The sequence below is a fragment of the Artibeus jamaicensis genome, unplaced genomic scaffold (assembly GCF_021234435.1).
Source record: "Artibeus jamaicensis isolate MK-2021 breed Jamaican fruit bat unplaced genomic scaffold, CSHL_Jam_final scaffold_804, whole genome shotgun sequence".
NCBI lineage: Eukaryota > Metazoa > Chordata > Mammalia > Chiroptera > Phyllostomidae > Artibeus > Artibeus jamaicensis.
In genome coordinates, this window is record NW_026522055.1 from 1,897,935 (window position 1) to 1,920,847 (window position 22,913).

The window sequence follows — 22,913 nt, forward strand, 5'->3', positions numbered from 1 at the left end:
CAATAAACATAACCAAACTACACAGAAAATTGACAATACGAAGTCCAAAAACAACAGAATGCTCAGCTAAACCGGTGAGAGGGGCGAAGCCAGCAGTGGAGCGGAGTGGGTTGGCCAAAAAGATCCCCGACCAGGAAGCTGAGGGCGCGGATCCCAGGTGCGGGCTAGCTATGGCAGACACAGGGAAGAGGCGCGGCTGGCTGTCTGCAGTCGGTGGAGCATTTCCATGCAGATAAACCAGTGAAGAGGCGAGCATTGAGACCGCATGGCGCAGGGTGGCAGGGTCGCACATTTTGCTCAGATAAACAGGCGGGGGCGAGCGGTGAGATGGACTGGGAGAGTGGAGAAGACCGCCATTGCTCCCTCTCTGACCCCGCCCCCACATACAGTGTCACAAACCAGCGACCTGGGTAGCCCTGCCCTGGTAAACAACGAAGGCTCTGCTCCTTATATGTAACAGGCACAAACAAATAAAAACATGGCTCAAGAACAACTCAGAGCCCCAGAGCCGATAAATCTAAGTGATGAAGAAATAGCCAAACTTTCAGATGCACAGTTCAAAACACTGGTGATCAGGATGCTCACAGAACTGGTTGATTTTAGTCACAAATTAGAGGAACATATGAAGACTAAACTAATTGAAATGAATGGTAATGCACAGGAAACCAATGGTAATGGAAAGGAAACTGGGACTCAAATCAAGGGAGTAGAGCAGAAGGAAGGAAAAAAAGACCAAACAGAAAAGAATGAAGAAACAAGAATTCAAAAAAATGAGGAGAGGCTTAGGAAACTCCAGGACAACTTTAAACATTCCAACATTCGAATTATAGGAGTACCAGAAGGGGAAGAGGAACAGCCACGAGTGGAAAACTTATTGGAACAAATAATAAAGGAGAACTCCCCCAATCAGGCAAAGAAAATAAACATCCAGGAAATCCAGGAATCTCAGAGAGTCCCAAAGAAGTTGGACCCAAAAAGGAACACACCAAGGCACATCATAATTACATTAGCCAAGATTAAAATGAAGGAGAGAATCCACTTCATTTAGAATGGAAGGACAGATAAAGTGCTTCTCAGATAAGACCAAATTCAAGGAGTTCATCATCACCAAGCCCTTATTATATGAAATGTTAAAGGGGCTTACCTAAGAAAAATAAGATAAAAAAGATGAACAGTGAAAAGACAGCAAACTCAGTTATTAAGAACCACACCTAAAACAAAAGCAAATTAAGAGGACAGCTAGATCAGGAGTGAACCATAGAAATGAAGACCATGTGGAGAGTCAGCAACAGGGGAGTGGGAGAAGGAGAAGGGGGGAGAAGGTACAGAAAATAAGTAGCATAGACAGTAGATAGAAAATAAATAGGGGGAGGGTAAGAATAGTAGGGGAATACAGAATCTAAAGAACTTGAGACACGTGTTCATGAACTAAAGGGGAGGAATGGTGGGGGAGGGGTGTGCAGGGTGGAGGGGAATGGAGGGGGGAATAGAACAAATGTAATGGCATAATCAATAAAAAAATTTTTTTAAATGAAAGCAAACATTCAACACCCCTTCTCCCTGTGCTGTGGGACCCACAGGGAAAGTCTTCTCTCTGTCCGACACAGGTGACCTCAGTGTGTGCGGACCCTTGGGAGCCCCCAGTGGCCACTCCTCCAGCCTCTTCAGGGGGTGAGAAGTGAGGGAGGAAAGAGGTCTCAGAGGTCGCTCACCTGGCTCAGGTCAGCCCCACTGCCACCTCCTGCACAGACCCTTCCTGGGTGACTTGCCCAGGGCAGACGTCCTCACACAGCTTCCAGAAAAGATTTCTACTTGTGCACAGTTGAGGGCGTCAGGAGAGTTCTCTCAGGGGGCAGGGGTTGTATGTTCCCAGAGACAGCACCCCTTTCCCTCCACCCCTGTCTGCATCTGACTTTCCCGGTGCACCCACAGCTGCTCAGGGCAGAGTCACAGGGCTCATTGTACCTCCTCACCACTTTGAACAAAACCCTGGTCCCTGCTGTTTCTTTTCTCCACCTGGAGGAGGATCACTGCATCTGCCTTTTGTGTCTCACCCTGAATCATTCTCACATTAAGTATCAGAGACTGGAGGACTCAGAAGTGCCCCCTAGTGATACTTCTTCCCCTCTCCCTCCAATCTCCTCACAAACAGAAACCACCAGGTTCTCCGTCTCAGCTAAATCCTATTTTTTTTCCAAATGTCACCTCCTCCTAGAAGCCTTCTCTGACCATTTTAATTAGAATGCCTGCTTTACTCCCTATCTTTTTTACCATCTATGACATGTCATTAACAACTAATTCTACATCGTATTTCATGTTATACATATTTGTTTATTGTCAATTTCCCCGCCTGGATGTCAAGTGCATCAGGATGCAGCCTCACCAGCCCAGCGCCTGGGGCCTGTCAGAACATCACTGGTACGTGTTAAATGAATGATTCAAAGTAGGATTCATTTTTCTTTTTAAGTAAATATTTATTTTATTTTTCAGTGGGCGAAATTCAGTATTATTTTATATGAGTTTCGGGTGCGTTTCATAGTGGTAAGGCAATTATAGGAGGTACATTTCCCTCCAATAATCTGAGTACCCACAGAATTCATCTTCCTGATACGCCTTCTAGCAATAGACTTGTGGGCAAACTCGTCAATCTGGCGCTTTCATGTGCCAGAAACTATATGCTCACATCTCGTTCCAGCTTCACAACATCTTTTGGAAGGAGGGATGCATGCATTCATTCATTCCATTATTTTACTCACCCAACAAAGTCATTCAAAAAATAATTCTTGGGCACCAACGTGAATAATAGAAATAGACAATGAATAAAATAGATACAATATGAGCCCTTATGGAGCTTTAAGATCTTTTGGTTCGTTATCCCCATTTTGCAGGTGAGGAAGGGGAAGCTGAGAGATGGGGAGGGACTTGCCCGGAGAGAAGGGACAGAGTCCTGGTTGATACCGATGTACCCAATGCACCAGCAGGTGGGTGTCCACAGCCTCCCACGGGCTCCCTAGAAATGCAAGTCAAATCAGCAGGCTCCCGGATCCTGGCTTTGCTGTGTCCTGGTGAATCACATATCCTCACTGAGCGGAGCCCTGATTCTTCACTGTGAGGCCAGACGAGGAGCTCCCTGGACTCCAGTGTCCCAAAGGGAGGACCTCAGTGGATGATGAGACTTTCGGGCTCAGAATGAAAGGGAGCTGGCCCTTCACTGTGGGTTCTGTGGCAGGAAGGCCTGGACTCCTGGGCCTGAGGGCTAAGGGTCTGGGAGACTTGGCTCCTAATTTTGTGCAGAGAGGGGTCTTAACTTTTTGTGTGTAGTGGGTCAATGGCTCCAGAGTTTCTACAACACAAGGAAATGTGGAGGAGTGTGGGTTCTTGGAGTGACTCAAGAGCACAAGGAAATGAGGAGAAACATGAGCAAGAATATAACATATAACTACCTGGCAAGTCAGAGAAGGTCAGTAACTGAACATAACCCCACAAGATATACTGATCATAAGATTTTTTTTTAACTGAGCAAGTTATTGCGGGAAGACATGTGCTAAAGCCTGTATGATAGGTTAACCTTAACCTTGAGCAAGCCCTGGCCATTGGTCTTGTGCATCTAGGAACGAAAACAACTTAACATGTCAGCATGCTCTGTTCTCCAGAACTGCAGAGATAAATACCCAGAAACTGGGAGGAGATGGCCCCAGCATTCCTCAGGTCGTCAGTCTTGTACCTGACTACCCTGGTGAACTCTTTGCTTGTGATGTTAACCATCCCGCATGCCCTGAAGAAGAAACATGTTCTCTCCATCCTACTATCTGTCCAGCCCTAGTGATATCTCGGCTTTCCTTTGTTTCAGTTCCAAGAGGACTATCACAAGTCACGGCAAAGAATTCACCCTCCAGACTCATAGTCCAAAGGAGCTGAGAGGCAGGGCCTGGCGTCTCCAGGTCTCCAGCCAGACTTCAAATGCAAATGCTGGGTTTTGTGAATTCTTAAAATTTTAGCTAGAATACTGTTTTGTAGAGTATGTGGGGGGAGAGGGGAAGGTGATGGAGCTCCGTGGGTGTCGGTCACCCAAATCCCAGACATTTTAAAAAATTTGTCAGTGGTCCAGAGAAAGGGTGAGGCTCGTGGTCCGGACTTTTGGGTGGAAAGGAGGAGGGGGCCCTGAAGCCAGAATGCAGGGCCTGAGAAAACGAGGGGTTGGAGCCTGGAATTCTGGGTCTGAGAAAGACAAATATTGGGTTCCGGGCTCCTGGGTCTGAGATATGAATGGCCTGGGGTTTGAAGTCCTGGGTCTGAGAAAGAAGGGAGTCTGGGTGTTCAAACTCCCAGGTTTGAGCAGAGACGGGGGCACTAGACTTTGGGCCTGACAAAAGGAGGGTTGGGAACCTTCGCTCCCGTCCTTTGCGTGAGGAGGGGTTTCTTGGTTTCCTGTGTGCAAAATATTTGTCTCAGCAACACGGTTGTAATATGGAGGTGTTTAGATGTGGGTACAGAAAGATTCAAAGGAGGGATGAGATGACAAGAGAAAATAATACCTGGGAGATGTTAGTCAGAAGGGACTTCTTAGAGAAAAACATGAAAAACGGCTGAAAGGGGTGATCTTGGTTGGGAGGAGATCCCTCAGTCAGCAGGGTCTGACTGCCCAGGGCGTCCAGGACACCAGGCATCAGGAGACCTTGCTAGGCTCTGAGTCACAAGGAACTGCTCCCTCCTCCCTCCTTCTTTCCAGAGTCATCCCCCCGCCCCTGAATTCTGTGAGGACAGGAGCCCACCTACACTGGCCTCTCTTAATCCAGACTCTGGCTGTTCGCTTGAGCAGACCCTCGCGGGACTCCCATGTCCTGTCTCAGAGCCAGCACTATCCATCTTGCAAACCTCCTCCTTCTCTTCTTCTTTGTCACCTGTGAAATGCTCATTCCTTTGCATGCTTACGAAGGAGGCATTTCTGTCCTCCCTCCTTTCTTCCCTCTCTTCCTTCTCTCTCTCTCTCCTTTTCCCTCTCTCCCTCATTTTTTGGGGGGGGTGGGGAAAACCGAGGTCTGGGAAATGTAGAGAAACATGCCGCTGCACCAGTGAGGGGTGGGGGAAGGAGACAGAGTGAAAGCTCAGAATCAGATCCATATTCCTTTCCCATCTCCCTCTTTAAGGTCTCTTCCCAACCTGAGCTCTTCAGAGGTCCCCACCTGCATCTTTCAGGTTATAAACATGCACAGGTGCAGAAAGGGAAATAGAAAGAAGGAGGTACCCATGACTATGTCCATGTACAGTTGGTCCATGCCCTGTCCGATTTTATTTTGTGACCATTTTGTTTTACATGGTGAGGGCTCCATTCATCTACATCGTTGTATCTTTTTTAAATTTTACGTCAGATAGCATTAACGTTTTTGCACGACATTAATAATCTTGTGTAAGTGTTATCTTGAGAAGCTTCATGAGTATCGTTTTCCTACATCAGTTTATTTTTTACGTAAAAAAATCCAGTAATTTGGGACATGTTCAGTGTTGCCATGGTTCTTCTGTGACAAGTGATGTTGTGATGATTCCGAATCCTGCCCGCATTTTGAATTTACTAAAATTACTAGGTCAAAAGGGCTCAATAAGACTCTGGATTCACTGTACTCTGCCTTCCTTCTATAAAAATTGTAGTAGTTTACAGTCCCAGTGGTGAAACTGCAGGTCTCACTGCACCTTTACCAGCCCTGAGGTTTTTGAGTTTTGTGTTTATTTATAGGTTTTTGATCATTTTATTTATTATTTCTTCTTGTTCAGTTACAGCTGTCTCCCTTCCCGCTCCCCCTCCCGGTTGCTTTCCCCTGCCCTGTCCAACCCCAGTTCCCAAAGACACTCACCACCCAATTGCCCTTGTTCATGGGTCCTTTGTACATGTTCCTTGACTTTGACCCTTCCCCTTCCTTCTACCATTATCCCGCCCTCCCCCCTCCCCTCTGGTCACTGTGACTTAGTTTCTTCACTTCCATGTCTCTGGTTTTGTTGGGTTTTTTTTGCTCGTGAATTTGTTTTGTTGATTAGGTTCCACTTAGAGGAGAGATCTTTATTAGAATATTGTTGACATTTAAATATGATTTTGAAAATGATAAAGTCAAAGTCAAATGTGGCTATCAATCATGGGTGTCTTTATTTCTGTGAATTTCCTGTTCAGGGCATAGACACGGAGAGGTGGGAGTGTGGAGAAATTAGCAATTATTTTTCATGGTTTCGTAAATCCATTTGTGGTACTTGCATAGGCGGATGTAGATGATTGGGTCGAATGGAGGTCGACAAGGAAAATAGGCGGAGGTCACCAGGCCTTGCAGGGAGTCTCCGCACATCAGTGGATTGCCCGAGTCCAGCTGGAAGGGAAGGAGATTAGCTTTAGCTCCAGAGCAACCATCACTGAGGTCTTGTATACTTGATAACGAGGTTATCAAGTCTTTGTCCTGCCAGACCCCAGCCTTCCACTCTGGCCAATGAGAAGAGACTCATTGTCTCTGTGAACCAACGGGAGAGCAGAGATTAATGCTACCTTGGAAAGAAGAAACAAGTTTTTCTGAATACATTGGTTTGAGCATTGGCCAATGGGACCAATCACCAGCCAAGGGAGTGGGCGGGGCTTCCAGGGAATCGGAGCCCAGTTTTTCTTCCCCATAGTGAACTAGAAGAGGGAGCATTATCTCCAGGGAATGTTAAACATTCCTTTACTCAGGGTTGGGCAACAAGGTAGTCCTCAAACCAGGGGCCAGACTAATGCCATAATTTACAGGGTACATTGCAAAGTAAAAGTACGGACTACCAGGTTCAAATATATGAAGTTTAAGAAGACGAGAGGAGCACGTTAAACCAAATGTGGGACTGTCCCCAATGTGGGTCTCTGTGTCCCAACACAGCTTGCACAACGGTGGGGGACAAGGGGAGCCCGTGAGTTTTTAGAACACACATCCCTGTCCCATTAACCCTCTAACACACATCATTTCACCTTCCTGGAAGCTGAGAGTGCAGATGTGATAGTCAGGTACTAAGAGGTAAGGGATGAGAGTGGAAGAGAGAGGGGTAGAGAGAAGGATGTCGAGAAGAAAGGGAAGCAAAAAGAAGAAAGAGAAGCAGAAATGTTGGGGTGTGGCAAAAGATGAAGATGGAGAAAATGAGTGATAGAGGCAGGGGAAGAGGGGGAGAGGAGAGGGAAGGAGAAGAAGAAGAAAAGGAGGAAGGAGGAGGAGAGAGGAGAGGAAGGAGGGAGGGAGGAAGGAAGAAAAGAAAAAGGAAGAGAAGAGACCCCAACAGGGGTCAGAAGAAAACAAGGAAATGAAATGAGGTGTAGAGAGAAATGAAGCAAGCTTATTCTCAGAAACAGAGAGGGGGTTACTGAGATGAGGGAGAGGGGACAACGGAGAAGGAGGGGCTAATTCTTTTCCAAGAATTAGGACCAGGGGCAAAGATAGAGAAGCAGGACATTAACCTCAGGCACATCTCAGCGACTGCGATGAGTATCTTACAGCAGACCTTGAAAATCAAATTTAATATGAATATACTTATGACAAACCAGTATTCCAACTTCAGAGAAACACAGGGTCAGCACAGCTAGGAACCATACAGGAGCCGGAGGCGAATAGCAAATCCAGTCAATTCTGATTGCTCTTTGTTGAAAAGTTTGATATTGTGTTCACACTGAATTTTTTTTTTTGCATGAAGTATATTTAAATATTTCATTGGAATAGGATTCATCTTGGTCACTGAGCTTGTGGTGCCCCTTAAAGTTTTGCTCAGCAGCCTGTGTCTCCCTGCTTTTTCCATGGGCTCACCCCATTTCCCCACCTTCAGTTTCTAACCTTCAACCCCGTGCCTGCCCCCAGGGCCACGTGGGCGGCCCCCCCAGGGCTCTCACTCTGAACGAGGCAGAGAACTGAGTGGAGAGAACAGGACCGTGAGACTGGCCAGGCGCAAGGGAAGGCTGGGCGCCAGGGCCAGGCCCCCAGACTCCGGGTGGAGGGAAGACCACCGGCCCTACCCTGAGAGGAAGTGGGGACCCAGGGCAGGAGAGGAGGGGACTCACTTTGCACATGTAGGAGAGTCTGTTGGGGGGAGCAGCGCAGGTCATGTATCTTCTTGATATTGTGGAGAAAATCTTCTTGCAGTACATGTAGGGGTAGATGTTGACGTTTGAGCACATGAGCGCTTCTGGGTATGTCACTGTTGAGAAAGATAGTGGGGCAGTCAGAAGCTTGGTCCAGTAGGCCCACGGGGGCTGATGTAAAGAGTAGGGGGCCCAGGATCCTGAAGGAAGAAGGAGAGGATGACCCAAGGCTGTGGTCATGAAAAAGAGATGTATCTCTTTGGACTGCTGGTCCCGAGGGTGGAAGGGGCTTGTGTTTGACCTTCTGGGATGGAAATTGGAAGGGACTGAGGGCCTGGATACTTGGGTCTGTGGGAGGAGACCCAAGTGCCCTTGGGGCAAATGCTCTGGCGTCGGAGGGAGGTGGGAGCTGGGTCCTGCATACCTAGATCTCTGGAGATGCATCTGGGGAACACGAATTGTTGGTCTATGTGAAGAGGTGGCTGGGGTTCTAAGCTCCTGGGTGTGTGATACAGAGTCTCAGTTTCTGGGACAGAAGGAAGTGGGACTGGTGGGAGGGGGACTAAAGTTCAGGGCTCCTGAGTCTGATGGTGTAGGGCCTGAGGGACTGGGCACCAGTGCAGAGGAGGAGAGAATTGGGGGGGGGGTCCTGGAATCTTGGGGCTGTGACCTGTGTCCTGGATCTAAAAAAATAAAAATAAAAAAAGGGAGCTGGGTCTGGTTCGAGGGGTCCCAGAGGCAGCCTCACCTACATCCATGGCGATGCTGCCCCAGCCGGAAACAGAACATTTGGTTCCTGGCGGTTTGCACTGGGAAGACACGTGGATGATCTTCACCGTTGGGGACAGCGGGGCTGGAGCGGTCAGCTTCACCAGCATGAGGTCATGGACGTGTGTGACTTCACTGAACCGAGGGTGGATGAACGACTTTTTGGCCCGGATTCTTTGCGAATCCCCATGGAGTAGAATATCACTGCCCATCTGCACAACGTACTCACTTAAAAACCAGAAACAGCCGTTAGAAAGAGACGGTGTGACTGAAGGAGGGGGTGCCACGCCCTACAGGGAAGGGGACAGAGGCCCACTAAGGTGGAGAGGCTCAGAGAGACGCAGACAAGGACGCAGAGAGAGAGAAATGCAGTTGCTGTGGGTCCCCTGCGACGTACCTCAGGTGGCAGTGGGCCACCGTGAGCACCCACAGCTCGCCGATCAGCACGCCGGAACAGTGGAACTTATGGCCCTGAAACAGGGCCACCTGCCAGGGCTGCTTGCCTCTTGGACATGGAGATCCATTAATCATCCTTTCCCTGGTGCTGTTGGCTGCATGGAGACATGGGAAGAGCGTGGTAGCAGGCACCAGGGGAAGACTGAGGTCATGACAGATGGATGCCCAGAGACAGGGATGGAGAAAGGCAGACAGGCGTGGAGAGGGGCAGTGGCAGAAACTGAGTGCATTGCAGAGAAAGCTGCAGATCGAGAAGGGGACCCATGGAGGGAGCCTGCTCAGAACGCAGGGTGGGGGCAACCCCAGAGGCTGATGGGGGAGAGACACGGAGGGCAGGAGGCAGCCTGGAGGGTACAGGGACCCCAGGAGTCAGAGGGAAGCAGGAGGAAAGGGGCCCCAGGGGGAGAACCCTGTCTTGCCTGGGAGGAAGCTGCTGGGGGTGGGTGGGTCAGGGTCCTGACTTTTTGGACAGAGAAGGTAGGGACAGTGTCAGGCATAGGGCAAGGACAGGCCTCCCCATCTGGCCCTCACCTCCTTGTCCAGCAGCTCCCAGGGTTAAGGACAGCAGCAGGATCAGCAGGGGCATACGACGGGAACCTGCCATGTGGCCTCTGGGAGCCTCTGGCGGCTGCCACGTGGAGGGAGGAGGAAAGGCGTCCTCTGCTGGGGTTGTAAAGACAGAGTTCAGGACCCAGGGGCCCTGGTCCCCAGGCCCTTCTGCGCCCTCAGACCCGGGACCCCTAGTCTGCACCCTTTCTCCTTTCTCAGCCTCAGAAGTCCAGGCTGGAGATACCCTTCCCTACTCAGAACCTCGGCATCTGGCTTCCTGTGTTGCAACATTTATAATTCTATATCCCAAGTCCCTTTTAGGTAAAAGACAAAAAACTCCTGGCCTCCCACCCCTCTTTCTCACAACCAGAAGTTTCGGCCCCTATCGCTCCCCGATTAGGAACAAGAGGCAGCTAGCGGTGCATCCCTCAGACACCAACCTCACCCCAAAGGAGACTCCTCACCTGTGGCAGGTCTGATCTGATCTGGGCTCCAGAGCAGGTTGGGATTCAACTGTGCCTGGCCCTGCCCAACACCAGCCTTCTTATAGCGCACAAACCCCATCCAAAACCCAGGGTCATGGAGTGAAGGCGAACTCAACTCTGGGACGCTCCTACCTGCATCGTTCTTATCTGGAACCTTTGAGGCAGCTGGAGCCATTGGCATGAACACTCCCTCTCCCTCCACTTCCAAGGCCAGGTTGGGGCAGTACCCAGGGGGTTTGGCCCCAGCACAGCTACCCAGGGTGGGGCTGGGTGCTGGCACTCAGGGGCAGGAGCTGGGGCCAGGGATCTGCCCAGCTCAGGAATGGACTGGGTCCTGGGTTCTACAGGGTGGCCAATTTTCATTCCCTCAACTCCTACCAGGGGGTGGCCTAGACCTTTCCCCCTCACTTTGGGCAGCCTGTGGAAACTTGTCCAGGCTGAATGCCAGATGAGCCCTTGAGCTTGAACCCAACACCAACTCTAATATATGGGGGTGAATCAAAGAAGAAGGCTCTGCTAACTCCACCCACCAAACTATTTCTAAGTGAAACTGCTTACTGTTCCACTTAGATTTTTATACACCTTATGTATTTGCAACAAAAATGTCTGCACTCAACATTATCTGATGTTACCTTTTATTTACTCTATAGAATCTATGGAACAATTTTTTTTTTGGTCTTAGGACATTTAGAACACTTCTCCTTTAATAATAGTCTACACTAGTTTTTTTTTTTTAAATTTATGTGATGTTTCACTTCGAAGTAGATTTAAATCAATTTCACTAGGACAAAGGCAGGTTGAATTTCTTTTTTTTTAAATTTTTTTATTGATTATGCTGTTACAGTCGTTCTATTTTGAATTTCTTATATACTCATCTTTTCCCATTGTAGTCACTAAGGAAGTTCCACTAACCATTTACTTCATTGCCGAATCTGTTCTGGGCGCTGAGGACACAGCATCAACAAAAGGGCCAACATTCTTTCACAGAAGCTCTCATTCCAATCAGGGGTGTTCTTTAGTAAAGAAGAAGAAGGAGAAAAAGAAAGAAGGAGGAAGAGAAAGACTTTGAAGTTATAGTTTATTATGTGGCTGTAAGTGCTGTGGAGAAAAATAAGACCAGAAGGAGAGAGAGGGCATTATTGGTTTCCCTTTTTATCAGTAACCCCACAGTGACAACATTAGGAAAGGTGGTTGGAAGAATCCATGTGAAGAGGATATTTAGACAAAATCTTGAAGAAGGGGTGGATGGATTCATGTAGCTACTCAGGATCAGCGAATCCTAAGCAGAGTGAACACCAAAATATGCCTTCATTCCTTAGTGTGAGCCCACTTTTTATCTCAGACCTGACCTTTAATGCAATTCTCTCTCTCTCCCCCATAATTTGGCCCTGTAATAGACAATACTGTGGCTTACCCAAGCACTAACTCCATCTGCCGTTTGTCAGAACCCCGAGTTAGTTTGGGTGATCTGCTCTCCTCATGGTAAGTACAGAGAAGCTTTACTGGGCCTTTAGAGCCACATTCTGCTTTGCAGGAATTGGTTTAGACATGGACATGTGACATCCTGGGGACCAATGAGGAGTGAGGGGGAAAGCACTGGGTTGCTTCTGGGAACTGCTTTCTGCTTTCCAGGGTGAGACACAAGCCGAGTTCTCTTTCTCTTGTTAGACGGTGTCTCTTGTGGATGTAAATTCTGGAAGTGAGGCAGCCCTCCTGGAACCACGAAGGAAAGTTGCCAATAGACAAAGCCGTAGCCCCAGAGATGGAAAAACAAAGAGATGGAGAGAGTCAGGGTCTTTGGTGAGTTCGCTGAGCTGATGAATTAATGCTCCACAGAACCCCTTCTTTGTTCATGTCATCTTCAGGTTTCCTTTCTGGTTTAAAGTTTTTTTGTTGTTGTTGCCACAGCCAAACATTTAAAAAAATTCAAATATCAACGTTGTGTCCTAATTTCATACCAACTTGAGAATTTGATCCCAAACCATACATCCAAATCTAATTCTAACTAGAGTGCCTATGTGGAATCCAAATTAACCAATATACCCAACCCTACCTGCAGCATAGCCCTTTCTGCAGTTCTCCCACTGCATCTTTCAGATTCAATCATTTATTCACTTAGTTAATACGTATCGAGACAAGCCCTATAGCAGGGTGGGCTACAGACCTGGACACAAAGAGTTCCTTCCTTCAAGAAAGTCACACTCAACTGTAAAAAGAAAAATAATCATAACATTGGTATATAAAGAGAGTAAATTTACTTTAATGAGTGCTTTGAAATAAAGGTACAAAGGATTATAAAAAGCCCTTCCAAGGAGGTTTGACTCAGGAGGCAACGAAAACCTGAGAGTGGAAAGAAAAATAAGCATGAGCTAGAAAAAGTGGAGAATATCATGTAGAAGAAATAGCAGGTGCAAAGGTCCTGAGATCAAAGAGGAAATGTGGATGGAGCTCAGGGAACAGATGATGTCTGGCACAACACAACAAAGCACCTTGGAGGTCATGGTCAGTTGGTCTTTACCTTATGGACAATGGTGAACCACTTGGACTTTATTCAGAAGAGGGACATAAAGTCTTTGTATTTTCATAATATCAGTCTGGCCAATATGGAGGAGGATTTGAAGGAGATGAACAGACATGAGGAGGTCATTGCTGTTGTCCACGTGAGAGATGATGATGGCTTGGATAAGGCCATTGGGGAGGCACAGATGGTAGGTAACAAATGGAAGGATTCATGAAACATTTAGGAGAGAACATCAACACACCATGGTGATGGATTAAATGCAACTTGTGGTGAGAGAGATGGAGAAGTTAGGGCTTCAAGGTCTCTGCTTGATGGACAGTGTTGCCATTCAATGAGAAGGCATGGTTGGGTTTTATCAAGAGCTTATGAGGGGGTCGGCAGGACTGCAGTCCCTGATTTTAACAATAATTCCAACTCCAGTCTTTACTTTGACACAACTGTCAACTCTAATCTTGACACAGGCTGGAGACTTAGCCTGTGACCCAATCCTAAACCTCGATATTGCTGTATTCTTGACCAAGTCCAATTTATACCTCAATGTGGTATCTACAACCTGACCAAGCTCCTGACTTCGAATATCAACTCAAGCTACAACTCATACCTCAGCCAACCTTAACCCTGACTCAACTTGAACCCTGAACCCATAGTTAAAAACCATACTAAACCTCATCCCAAACACTAGATGTCTCCATAGAGTGGTCCCCAACCTGACTCCAGGCATGATGCAGATTTCTCTCTGCCTCCCTGTCCTCTTCCAGAAAGACCATATTGATGTCCTCATCATGAAACCAGTTCACCTCTGACACCAGTTCTAGCATGGATTCCAAATCCCAGCTCCATACTAACTCCCAACTCAATTTCTATCCAAAATTCTAGCCTCTTTTGCATGTGCAACTCTTTCCTCACTCTTTTGTCAACTCTACACACCTTCTGGACTCCTCCTTTCACCAAATCTCTGACATAGTCCATTCGACAACAACAGAGTAATGTCAACACAATATTGAGTACATCAATCCAAGCCAAGTTCTCAAATCTACATCTGAAGACAAATGGGAGGATTAAATGAAATGATGGAAGAAAGACAGATGGGCACTAGCAGGAACTCAATGAATATTAGCTGCCTTGCCGCATGATCCAGAGAATAAAGCAGCTTCAATTTCTTGTTGTATGTTTAGTATAATGAGCATTTAGTATAATTTCTGACACTTGCTGGAACTTGTCATTATTCCTCATGTAGATTCAAGCAAGTATTGTCTTCCTTATTTTTATAGGTGAGAAAAAGGAGGTTTAAAGTAGATGAGGCTTCCTGAGCAACGTCATTCAGTTCAGGAGGCAAAAAAGGTAGGATTCGAATGCTGGGAGCTGCTGATGGCCTCACTATTGCATAAGCTTATGCTGTACGAAAGAAATGTTCCCAGACACCCTCCTATATGGTCAGATTCCCAGCTGACTGAAAATAAATTCAGGACCCCATGACTCTATTCATGATGCAACCCCCTTGTTGGCAAGAATCCCAAGTCCCACACTTGCCATGACCTTTGGTTTAGTCCTAGACCTGGTCCCAAATCCCACCCACACACTCCAACTCATGTCACCCTGGTTCTTCAACCTGTCTCCCGAACCTCTGCCTCATGACTCATGTTCTAGCTCATGATCACACCTAAGAACTAGCATCTAAGTGTCCTGCCTGCTGTGTCTTGCCCTGGGAAACAATGATCCTGGAATTTTCTGATTCATCACCTTGGGTTTTGACAACCCATTGTTTCTGAGTGACTGGATTCATTTCCTTCTACTTTAAGAACACATTCCCACTTTGGGGGGAAGCTGCCTCCTAAATTTGTTTTGGTGTAACAGCCAAGCATACCTCTGTAAGCCCTTCCATCACTTAGATATATGCGTGCAGCAGTGGAAGCTAAAAAGAGCACCACGTCTTCCCTAGAACGATGGATCCGAGCATGGAGGGATGGGCTTTGTTCAAGCTGGACCCATTGGATATCTTCCCTGGGACTAATATCAAGAGGCCAGGAGAAAGGGAGTCTTTGTTTTTGCCGGGTTTGCTTAACTGAGTCTGTAGCTTCTATGTTCTTTCCCAGTTAACAGAGGCTAGAACGAGATACACGAAGGAAGGAAAAACACAAGCAGAGATGAGAAACGGCTGAAACACATCAGAGAGGGAAACAGAGAAAGAAAGAGGCAGGCAGAGTGAGAGAAAAAGAGAGCTGATTGGCCTGTGTAACCATGTCAACAACTTGACACTCTGGTACTCACGTCACTTCCTCTGATCATGAGCTGTGCCCTCAGCCTCCTTAGTCACCCTAGTGGGCCAACCCCGTCTTGTGCTTCAACCAGTTTGGATGGGGCTCTGACACTTGCACCCAAGTGACCCTCAACTAAAGCAGAACTGAGCTCTCTATCTACGTGGGTCCTTCCAGCTTCTGTCCCTTCCTGGGTGCTCTGACCCTCTGCCAGACTGCACAGTCCTCTCTGTTCCTGAATTTCTGATTCACCTTGGACAAGTCACTTCCCCTCCATGCCATCAGCCACCCAAATTGTTAATACCAGAAATTAATCTCTCTATGTACAGGAACACAAACAAGATGTCTAAGAGTGGTGAAGGAAAATCCTGACCAATGAGAGAAGAGGATGGTGACTGGAGGGTCCAATCCAGATAGGAGACAATAGGGACTGAGCTGATAACTCTTCCTTCCTGGCCTCTGGTGTGGAGAACATTGACTCCAGTTACTAAACATAGAAGAAATGGGTAGGGTTCTTTGGACAGGCACATACACAGAGACAGTGGTGGGAAGGTCTTAGGAAAGAAACCAATGTCTCTAGGAGCCATCCAGAAATACTGGACTTCATGGCAGGAGCACTGATGGAATGACAGTGATCCTGGCCAATGGGGAAGAGTGCATGTCACACACTTACACCCACTGGGGAGAACCACTTCATCCACATCTCATAAAATGACTCCAAATACCCACTGATTGGATGGGATTGGTCAAACCATTGGCCATTCAGTGTCCTATGAGGTTTCTTAAGGAGAAAAGTTCAGCTGGACCACTTAAATTTTCTTTCCTGAAAATATGATCTAAGAAATCCTGAGAGCCCTGGCCAGGTGGCTCATTTTGTTTGAGTATCATCCAGATACTCCAAAATTGTGGGGCATATACAAAAAAAATCAACCAACAAATGCATAACTAAGTGAAAAAAGCCAACATTTCTCTCCCTCTTTCTAAAAATTAGTGAATTAATTAAAAAAGAAAACCTGAGAGAGTGGAGCAGGTGGTGGCTGCAGGTGACGTTAAAAGGTTGTGAAGGAGAGAGAGAAATGGAGGAGGGTGTGAGCTAACACTATGAAAATGCAGAAGCAGTGAAGTAGGGAGAGGAGTTATAGCATCGACAGGAGCTAGACACAGGTGGGAACCAGTCTCCAGCTTGTTGCAATTCATTTACATCTTCAGCACTACCCACTCCACACATATCTTTGTCCACATTTTTCAATCTGGACACCAGCAATGATGTGCCTCCCTTCCTTCTACCGCAGCAGTTACATCCTGACGGCTCTGAGCCGTGAGAAAGATTGCTATTTCTCCTGGAGCGGGGAGCAGGGTCTTGGTCTCTCAGACATCTGGGGGCTTTCAATCCCCTATTTCTTCACCTGGGTGATGGTTTCATGGGTGTTCACAAATGTATATTTAAGCTGTGTATATATTTCCCGCATCCTACTCTGAGGATCTCTAAGTTTTAACAATGGAGGAAGAAGAATCTTCCCCCCCCCCCAAAGTTTAAAAACAATTTAGCTGCCCGGGAAAAGGAGGCATAAACTGTTTCAAGCTTGTGTTTCACAGGAGAGGCCACTGGATGTTAGAAAACTCTTATGTGTCTTCTGTCCCCCGAAATGAACCTCCCCCCTTGCTCCAAGTCCTTCCAGAAAAAAAATGGGTTCCTGCAGGCAGTGGTGATGGCCAGAGTGACCATGGGGTCCTGGCCTCTCTAGACCTCCTGTCAAGACTCCCATCAGGGCTCCGATTCTGTCCCTCCATGCCCACCCCCAGGGCCAGAGCAAGACAAGCACAGAGCCAGGCCATGGTGTTGAGTTTATTGAGGGGGATCTGAAGCTTGTCTGAGGCTCAGCTCCTGTTGCCTATGGTCTTCTTGATCCAGTCCAGATAGAGGCAGATGTTGGTGTAGACACCAGGTCTCTTGGGCTGCCCACAGGGGTCTGATCCCCAGGAAGTGATGCCTTGGAGAACGCCGTTACACACCAGTGGGCCCCCGGAATCTCCCTGGAGGGGGGTAGGGGGAAGATTTTGACCAAAGATGCCTGGCTGTACCTAGCATTTAGTACCAGCTCTGTACCATGATTAGTCCCCTGCAGCCCCTGGGGATAAGAGCATTGTCCCCTGGTTCCCAACTGTGGGATAGGGTGAGGGAGCTGCTCAGAGAGAGGAGTGGGGCCTCCCCTGCTGGCGGGAACAAACTGTCCAAGGAGGGTGAGGGAAATGCTGACCAATGAGAGGAGAGAGGAGAATCTCGCTCTGGCGGGACCAATCTAGAGAGAAGACAGCAGGGGACAGAACTGATATGTTCTCCAGTTACCAAACATGGAAGCAAAGAACACTGTTCTGTAGACACACACATGCACAGGGTAATGGCGGGAGGGTCTCAGGGAAGAAAATAATGTCTCTGAGAATCACCCAGAGAGACTGGACTTCAAGGCGGGAGCGATGATGGAATGACAGTGATCCTGGCCAATGGAGAAGAGTGCATTGGAGCATCGTCTTCAGGGGCCAATCATTGACAAGGGGTGGGGCTTCTATGAAGGAGACAAAGCCAATGAGAGCCCTGAGGACTGGAGGTGCAGCCAATGGGAAAGAGAGCATCATATCTACGGGAAATCCCAGGATTTGTCATCTTGGGGATGGGGAGTCTTTGAAGAAGCAGTGAAGTCCTTGGCGCCATTCCCTGAAAACTGAGAAGAGGCCATAGCTCCCCAAGAAACCTGTCATGGGAGCAGGCAGCTGAGCCAGGGAACCCAGTCAGGAGTCAGAAAGAAGGGACTGACTAGCTAGTTGATGGCAGAGTCAGGAAAAATGTCAGAGACTGACCCTCAGACAGAGAGTGGAAGGTTGTGTGTGGTCCAGCCTCAGACCCTGTCCTTCACAGGCATCTCCTCTCACCTCCTTTCATTTCCCCCTCCCTGGACCTCATCCTGCTGACCAGGGCTCCAAAGAAAATGACAACATCTATTTAACGCTTCTGATCCCTGCACTGTGTGACCTGCCGGGGGAGTGTGGCTTTCTCTGAATCTTCTTCCCACTGTATAGAGATGGGAGCGACCTCTGTGTGTGCTAACTCTTTGGCGTCGCTGGCTGCCATGCCTTCAGCCTCTACATGGGGTAAAGGAGGAGGGGAGAAAGAGGTTTCAGATCGGTTGATTCAGAAGTAATTTAAATTGGTTAATTAGGGAGTCACTCACCTGGCATGAGTCAGCCCCGTTGCTGTCCCCTGCACAGACCATGCCCTCTGTGACTTCCTCAGGGTAGGCTTCTTCACACTTTTTCTGGGGAAGGATCTCTACTTGCGCACAGTTGAGGGCATCAGGAAAGTTCTCTGAGGGGGCAGAGGTTGTAAGTTCCCAGAAAGAGCAACCCTTTCCCACCATTCCCATCTGGACTAACCTCCCTCCTGCAAACCCACAGGTACACAGGGAAGGTTAAGATTTCTCAGCACATTAAACAAAACCACAGTCCCTGCCATTCCCTTTTCTCCACCTCAATGGGACCGTTGGACTCTACTTTTTGTTTCTTGCCCCGAGTCATTTCCAAATTAAGAATCAGGAGGACTTGTAGGTGCTCCCTTGTAATACCTCTGTCCTCTGCCCTGTCTTCCCACCCCCAGACCACCAGGTTCTCAATCTCAGCTAAATCCTACTTCCTCCAAATGTCAGCTCCTTCTAGAAACCTTTTCTGACCATTGTTCATTAAAACACCCCCCCCAATCACTCCCTATCTTCTTACCATCCATGATATTTCACTAGAGCTCTCAACTCTCCCTCATAAGTCATGCTATATGTGTTTGTTTATTGTCCAATTCCCCAGCTTCACATGCAATCCCATAAGGACAGGGACTCATACAATACAGCACCTGGGGCCTGAAAGACCCTCACCAGTAAGTGTTGAATGAAGGCCTGAAAGTGGAATTCATCTTTCTTTATCAGCTTTTGGGCAACAGACTTGATGGGGGGGATGTCTATCTGGCACCTCCATGTGCCAGAACCTATGTGCTCACACCTCATTCAATCTTCACAGAAGCTTTTGGAAGGAGGGATGCATTCATTCATTCCTTCATTCACTCACCCACATAATCATTCAACAAATATGTATTGAGCACCACCCTGAATGCTAGGAGCACCCAATAAAGGAAAGAGATATAACGCGAACACGTACGGAGCTTAAAAATCTATTGATTAGTTACCCCCATTTTGCAGATGAGGAAAGTGAGGCTGAGGGATGGGAAAGTACTTGTCTAGAGACAAGGGGAAAGAGCCATGGTTTTCTTGGATCTACCTGATGCATGAACAGGTAGGTTTTGCCATCATCCCATTGTCGCTCTTGAAGTGAGAGTCAGAGAGTCAGGGACCTGAATCCTGGCTTTGCTGCTTCCTGGTGAGTCACCTTGCCTCTCTGAGATGGGCCCCAATTTCTTCACTGTGAAGCAGGATGAGAGGACCCTAGAGTCCCTACCTGAACCCCAAAGTCCCTAAGGGAGGGAGGACCTCGGTGGAGGTCCAGAGGTTTTCATCCAGAATGACAAGGGAGCTGAAAACCTAGACAGCGGGTCCTGGGGTGAGAAGGGCCTAGACTATGAGTGATCTGGGCCCAGGAATCTTGGGTTCAAGAGGGAAAAATTGCTGAGAAGTCTGTTTTTATGGCGCCAGTGCAAATCCCTTGTATCCCAAGTCTATTAATGAGATTGTATAAAATCCTGTACAACAAAGGTCTCACAACATGTCATTCTCCACCATAAAGCAGAGATGTATCCATCCATCCATTCATTCATCCATTCCTACTTTCAAGCCCTGCTGAATAGTGTGTTGGTTTGCTTTCTTTCTCCTATCACTCCTATTAATATTCTAGCCTTCACCCTGGCTGGTGTGGCTCGGTGGCTTGAGCACCAGCCTGTGAACTGAAAAGCTGCCAGTTTGATTCTCAGTCAGGGCACATGCCTGGGTTGCAGGCTAGGTCTCCAGTTGGGGGCATGTGAGAGGTAACTGATCGATGTATCTCTTGAGCATCCATGTGGCTCTCCTCTCCTTTCTCCCTCCCTTCCCCGCTCTCTAAAAATTAGTTACTTAATTTAAAAATCTTAAAAAAATATTCTAGCCTTCAAGGTTCCTAACACGAGCCACTTGTAAGTCTCAGCCTCACCGTCACCATCCCTTCCTCATCTCCTTCTAACGGTAAAGTTTTGCCACTGGTCTGAAGTCCATGGGGCCCACCAGCTCCTCCTTCCTTCCCTCTCACTACCTTGAGGACTGGAAATAGTGCCCCAGCCTGAGATGGTGCACTTCTGGCCAGCTTGAGGGCAGTGATCTGTCAGGTTGATGGGCTTCACTTTGTTCCCGAGGGATGCTGGCCCGCAGAGTCGAATGAGCATCAGATCATGCTTGTGGTCATCGTTGTTGCTGTCGTAGCAGGGATGTGGGATGGACTGAGCCACAGCCCTTTCTTGCTCTGGCCCTTTCTGCAGTCTCTGATCTCCCAAGTGCACTGTGTACTTCCTGTAAGGACGGCGGTTCGTTTGGGACCCAGTCCCATCATTATAGCCCCTCCTCACATCCCAGAGTCCCGGTTCCCAGCCCTCCTCCCTTAGACCCAGGAGTCCCGGTCCCCGGCTCTCTCTTCCCTAAGGTGAAGCCCCAGCCTCCTCTTTCCCCAGGTCCAGCCCACCTCGGCCCCAGGCATCCACTCACGATTTTTTACAGTGGGCTGCTGTGAGAACCCAGTTGTCATCTATGAGGACACCCCCACATAGCAGATGGTTTTCCTGGAACAAGGCCACCTGCCAAGGTTGCGAATGGGGCTTGCACTCCTGGCCCCCCAGCACCTTGGACTCCTGTGCCCTCCAGTGCCCTGCAGCTGGATGGGAGAACGTAGGATCACTACCCCCCGGCCCCGGGAAGGTGCATGGGTGAGGGGAGTGGGAGGCAGGAACACCACCGTGGGTTCAAAGGGACACACCCCAGTTCTCTGCTCCTCATGTGTCCACACACCCTCACGTGTGGGGCTCCTGGCTTTCACATGATGCCACGCGAATACACACGTACACTCACCGAAGCCCATGCGTCATCACACAGAGTCACACACCCGAGCATGCTTCCACATGCTCCCACATGCGTCCACATGCTCTTACACTCCCGTGTGTATCTGCACCCCCCACAGACTTGGTGTGCTCATGCCAATTTGCAGCATAACCTGACATGAGTACCTGCGGCCACCAGTGCCCCAGCTCCGCCTCCCACCCCAGGAAAGCAAGCCCGCTGAAGCCCCCCCATGCAACTGCACACCTCACCCATCGCACACTCCACCACATGCATGCACACGGCCACCATGGCCTGCTCACAGGCTCAGGCCCGCCACCAGCACCTTCCAGCCCTCCTCACCTGCGCAGGCTTCCAACAGCAAAAACAGGAACATCCAGGCGCTCATTGCAGCAAGTAGTAGGTGTCCCGTGCTGGGGTCTGGGGGAGGGAGAGCACCAGGGCTGAGAGCCGAGGAGGGAGGGGCTTGAAATCCTAGCAAGCTCTTGGGACTGGGAAGGGAGCAGAACTTCCAGAGTTGTTCTTCTGGGCCCTGCAGGAGGAAGGGGCTGGGACTCAGATTCTTAGGTCGGAGTAAGAGGCGGGTGGGGCCCTACGTTCTTGAAAATGAGGAGAAAGGCTGCTGGGGGTGGGGGGGGGCGGTCTGGATTTTTACGTTCCCAGGGAGAAGGGAATTCAGATCCTGGACTCCTCCTGAACCTTGAGGAAGAGGAGGCGGGGGCTCAGATTCCTGGGTCCTGACGGAGGGAGGGCTGTGAGGTTCAAGTCCCCGTTCTGGAGGAGGAGGGGCCCCAGGGCCAGATGCAAGAGTCTGAGAATTTAGAGTCCGGAGGGGCGGGGTCACCTACTGATTCGGACCCGGAGCAAGAGGCCCCCGATACTTCAGCTGTCTGCCGGGTACACGGATCAAGGAGGCTTTTAACTGGGAATCCCCGCCTCCTGCCCCGCCTCCTCCGGTGCCGGAGCTGGACTGAGCATCCCTGGGTTTGAGTGAGGAGGGTTTGAGGGGCTGAAAGGAAATTCTTGAGGGAAGGGGGAGCTGGAATCTCGGGGTACGGAGGCCAGAAGGAGGAGCTCAGAGTTATACCTCCTGGGTCTCAAACGGGAAGGTGGAGGGGCTCCAACAATTGGATCTTGGGGAGGACAGGGCTGGGGGGGGGGGCGCTGCATCCTGCGTCGGAGGAGGGGAGGGGGCTGGGGCCCTAGATTCCTGGGTTTGAATAAGGAGGAGGGCGCGGGGTGTCCGGACTCCTGAACTCAACCGAGGAGTGGGCTCGAGGGCCAGGCTTTGAGAAAGTAGGGGAGCTGCTGCGAATAACCCCGCCGAGAAGAAAGGCGAGTCTCCTGGGGCCCCGGCCTCTGAGGGCGGACCGCACCCGCCCGCGGTCCCCCGAGAGCTCCGCGATCTGGGAAGGCAGGTTTGGGAGGTACGGTGACCTGGTTTCCCCTTTCCCTGCGGGTGAGGGGACCAGCCTGAGCAGAACCCGGGAGGCCTGCTTGCAACAGGGCTGATGCTGGTAAGACTTCGGGCAGAACCGACTACGGGTTCAAGGGAAATTTCAACGCGGTGACCCCACAACGTGCAGGCAGAGAGAAGAAAGGGCTCCGCGCCTTTATTGCAAAACCATCCATTGGATCTGAAGAGACCGAGACCCTCCCCTGCACGTCTCCCCGATGGTCCCGGGGAGAATTCGAACCCAGAGCCCACCCCCACCCCCCCGAAGGCGGGGCCAAGAGGGG

The 22,913-nt window shown here is 49.2% G+C and overlaps 2 protein-coding genes across 2 annotated transcripts; both read right to left on the reverse strand.

Annotated features, from left to right (window-relative positions):
• Nucleotides 1-1,697: 1,697 nt before the first annotated feature.
• LOC128626593 (kallikrein-7-like) lies at nt 1,698-10,405 on the reverse strand. The gene is given in 8 exon segments (XM_053659677.1): nt 1,698-1,759; nt 1,762-1,797; nt 1,800-1,842; nt 8,048-8,184; nt 8,817-9,064; nt 9,234-9,387; nt 9,824-9,955; nt 10,306-10,405. Coding segments are annotated over 8 exon segments (912 nt in total).
• Nucleotides 10,406-16,980: 6,575 nt separating this feature from the next.
• On the reverse strand, nt 16,981-22,036 carry KLK8 (kallikrein related peptidase 8). Its single transcript, XM_053659774.1, has 6 exons — nt 22,022-22,036; nt 21,516-21,593; nt 20,826-20,985; nt 20,380-20,633; nt 18,330-18,463; nt 16,981-17,136 (listed from the first exon to the last, which is right to left on the reverse strand). Exons 2-6 carry the CDS (start codon nt 21,559-21,561, stop codon nt 16,981-16,983), a joined length of 750 nt encoding a protein of 249 aa, XP_053515749.1. The 5' UTR covers nt 21,562-21,593; nt 22,022-22,036.
• Between the last annotated feature and the right edge of the window lie 877 nt (nt 22,037-22,913).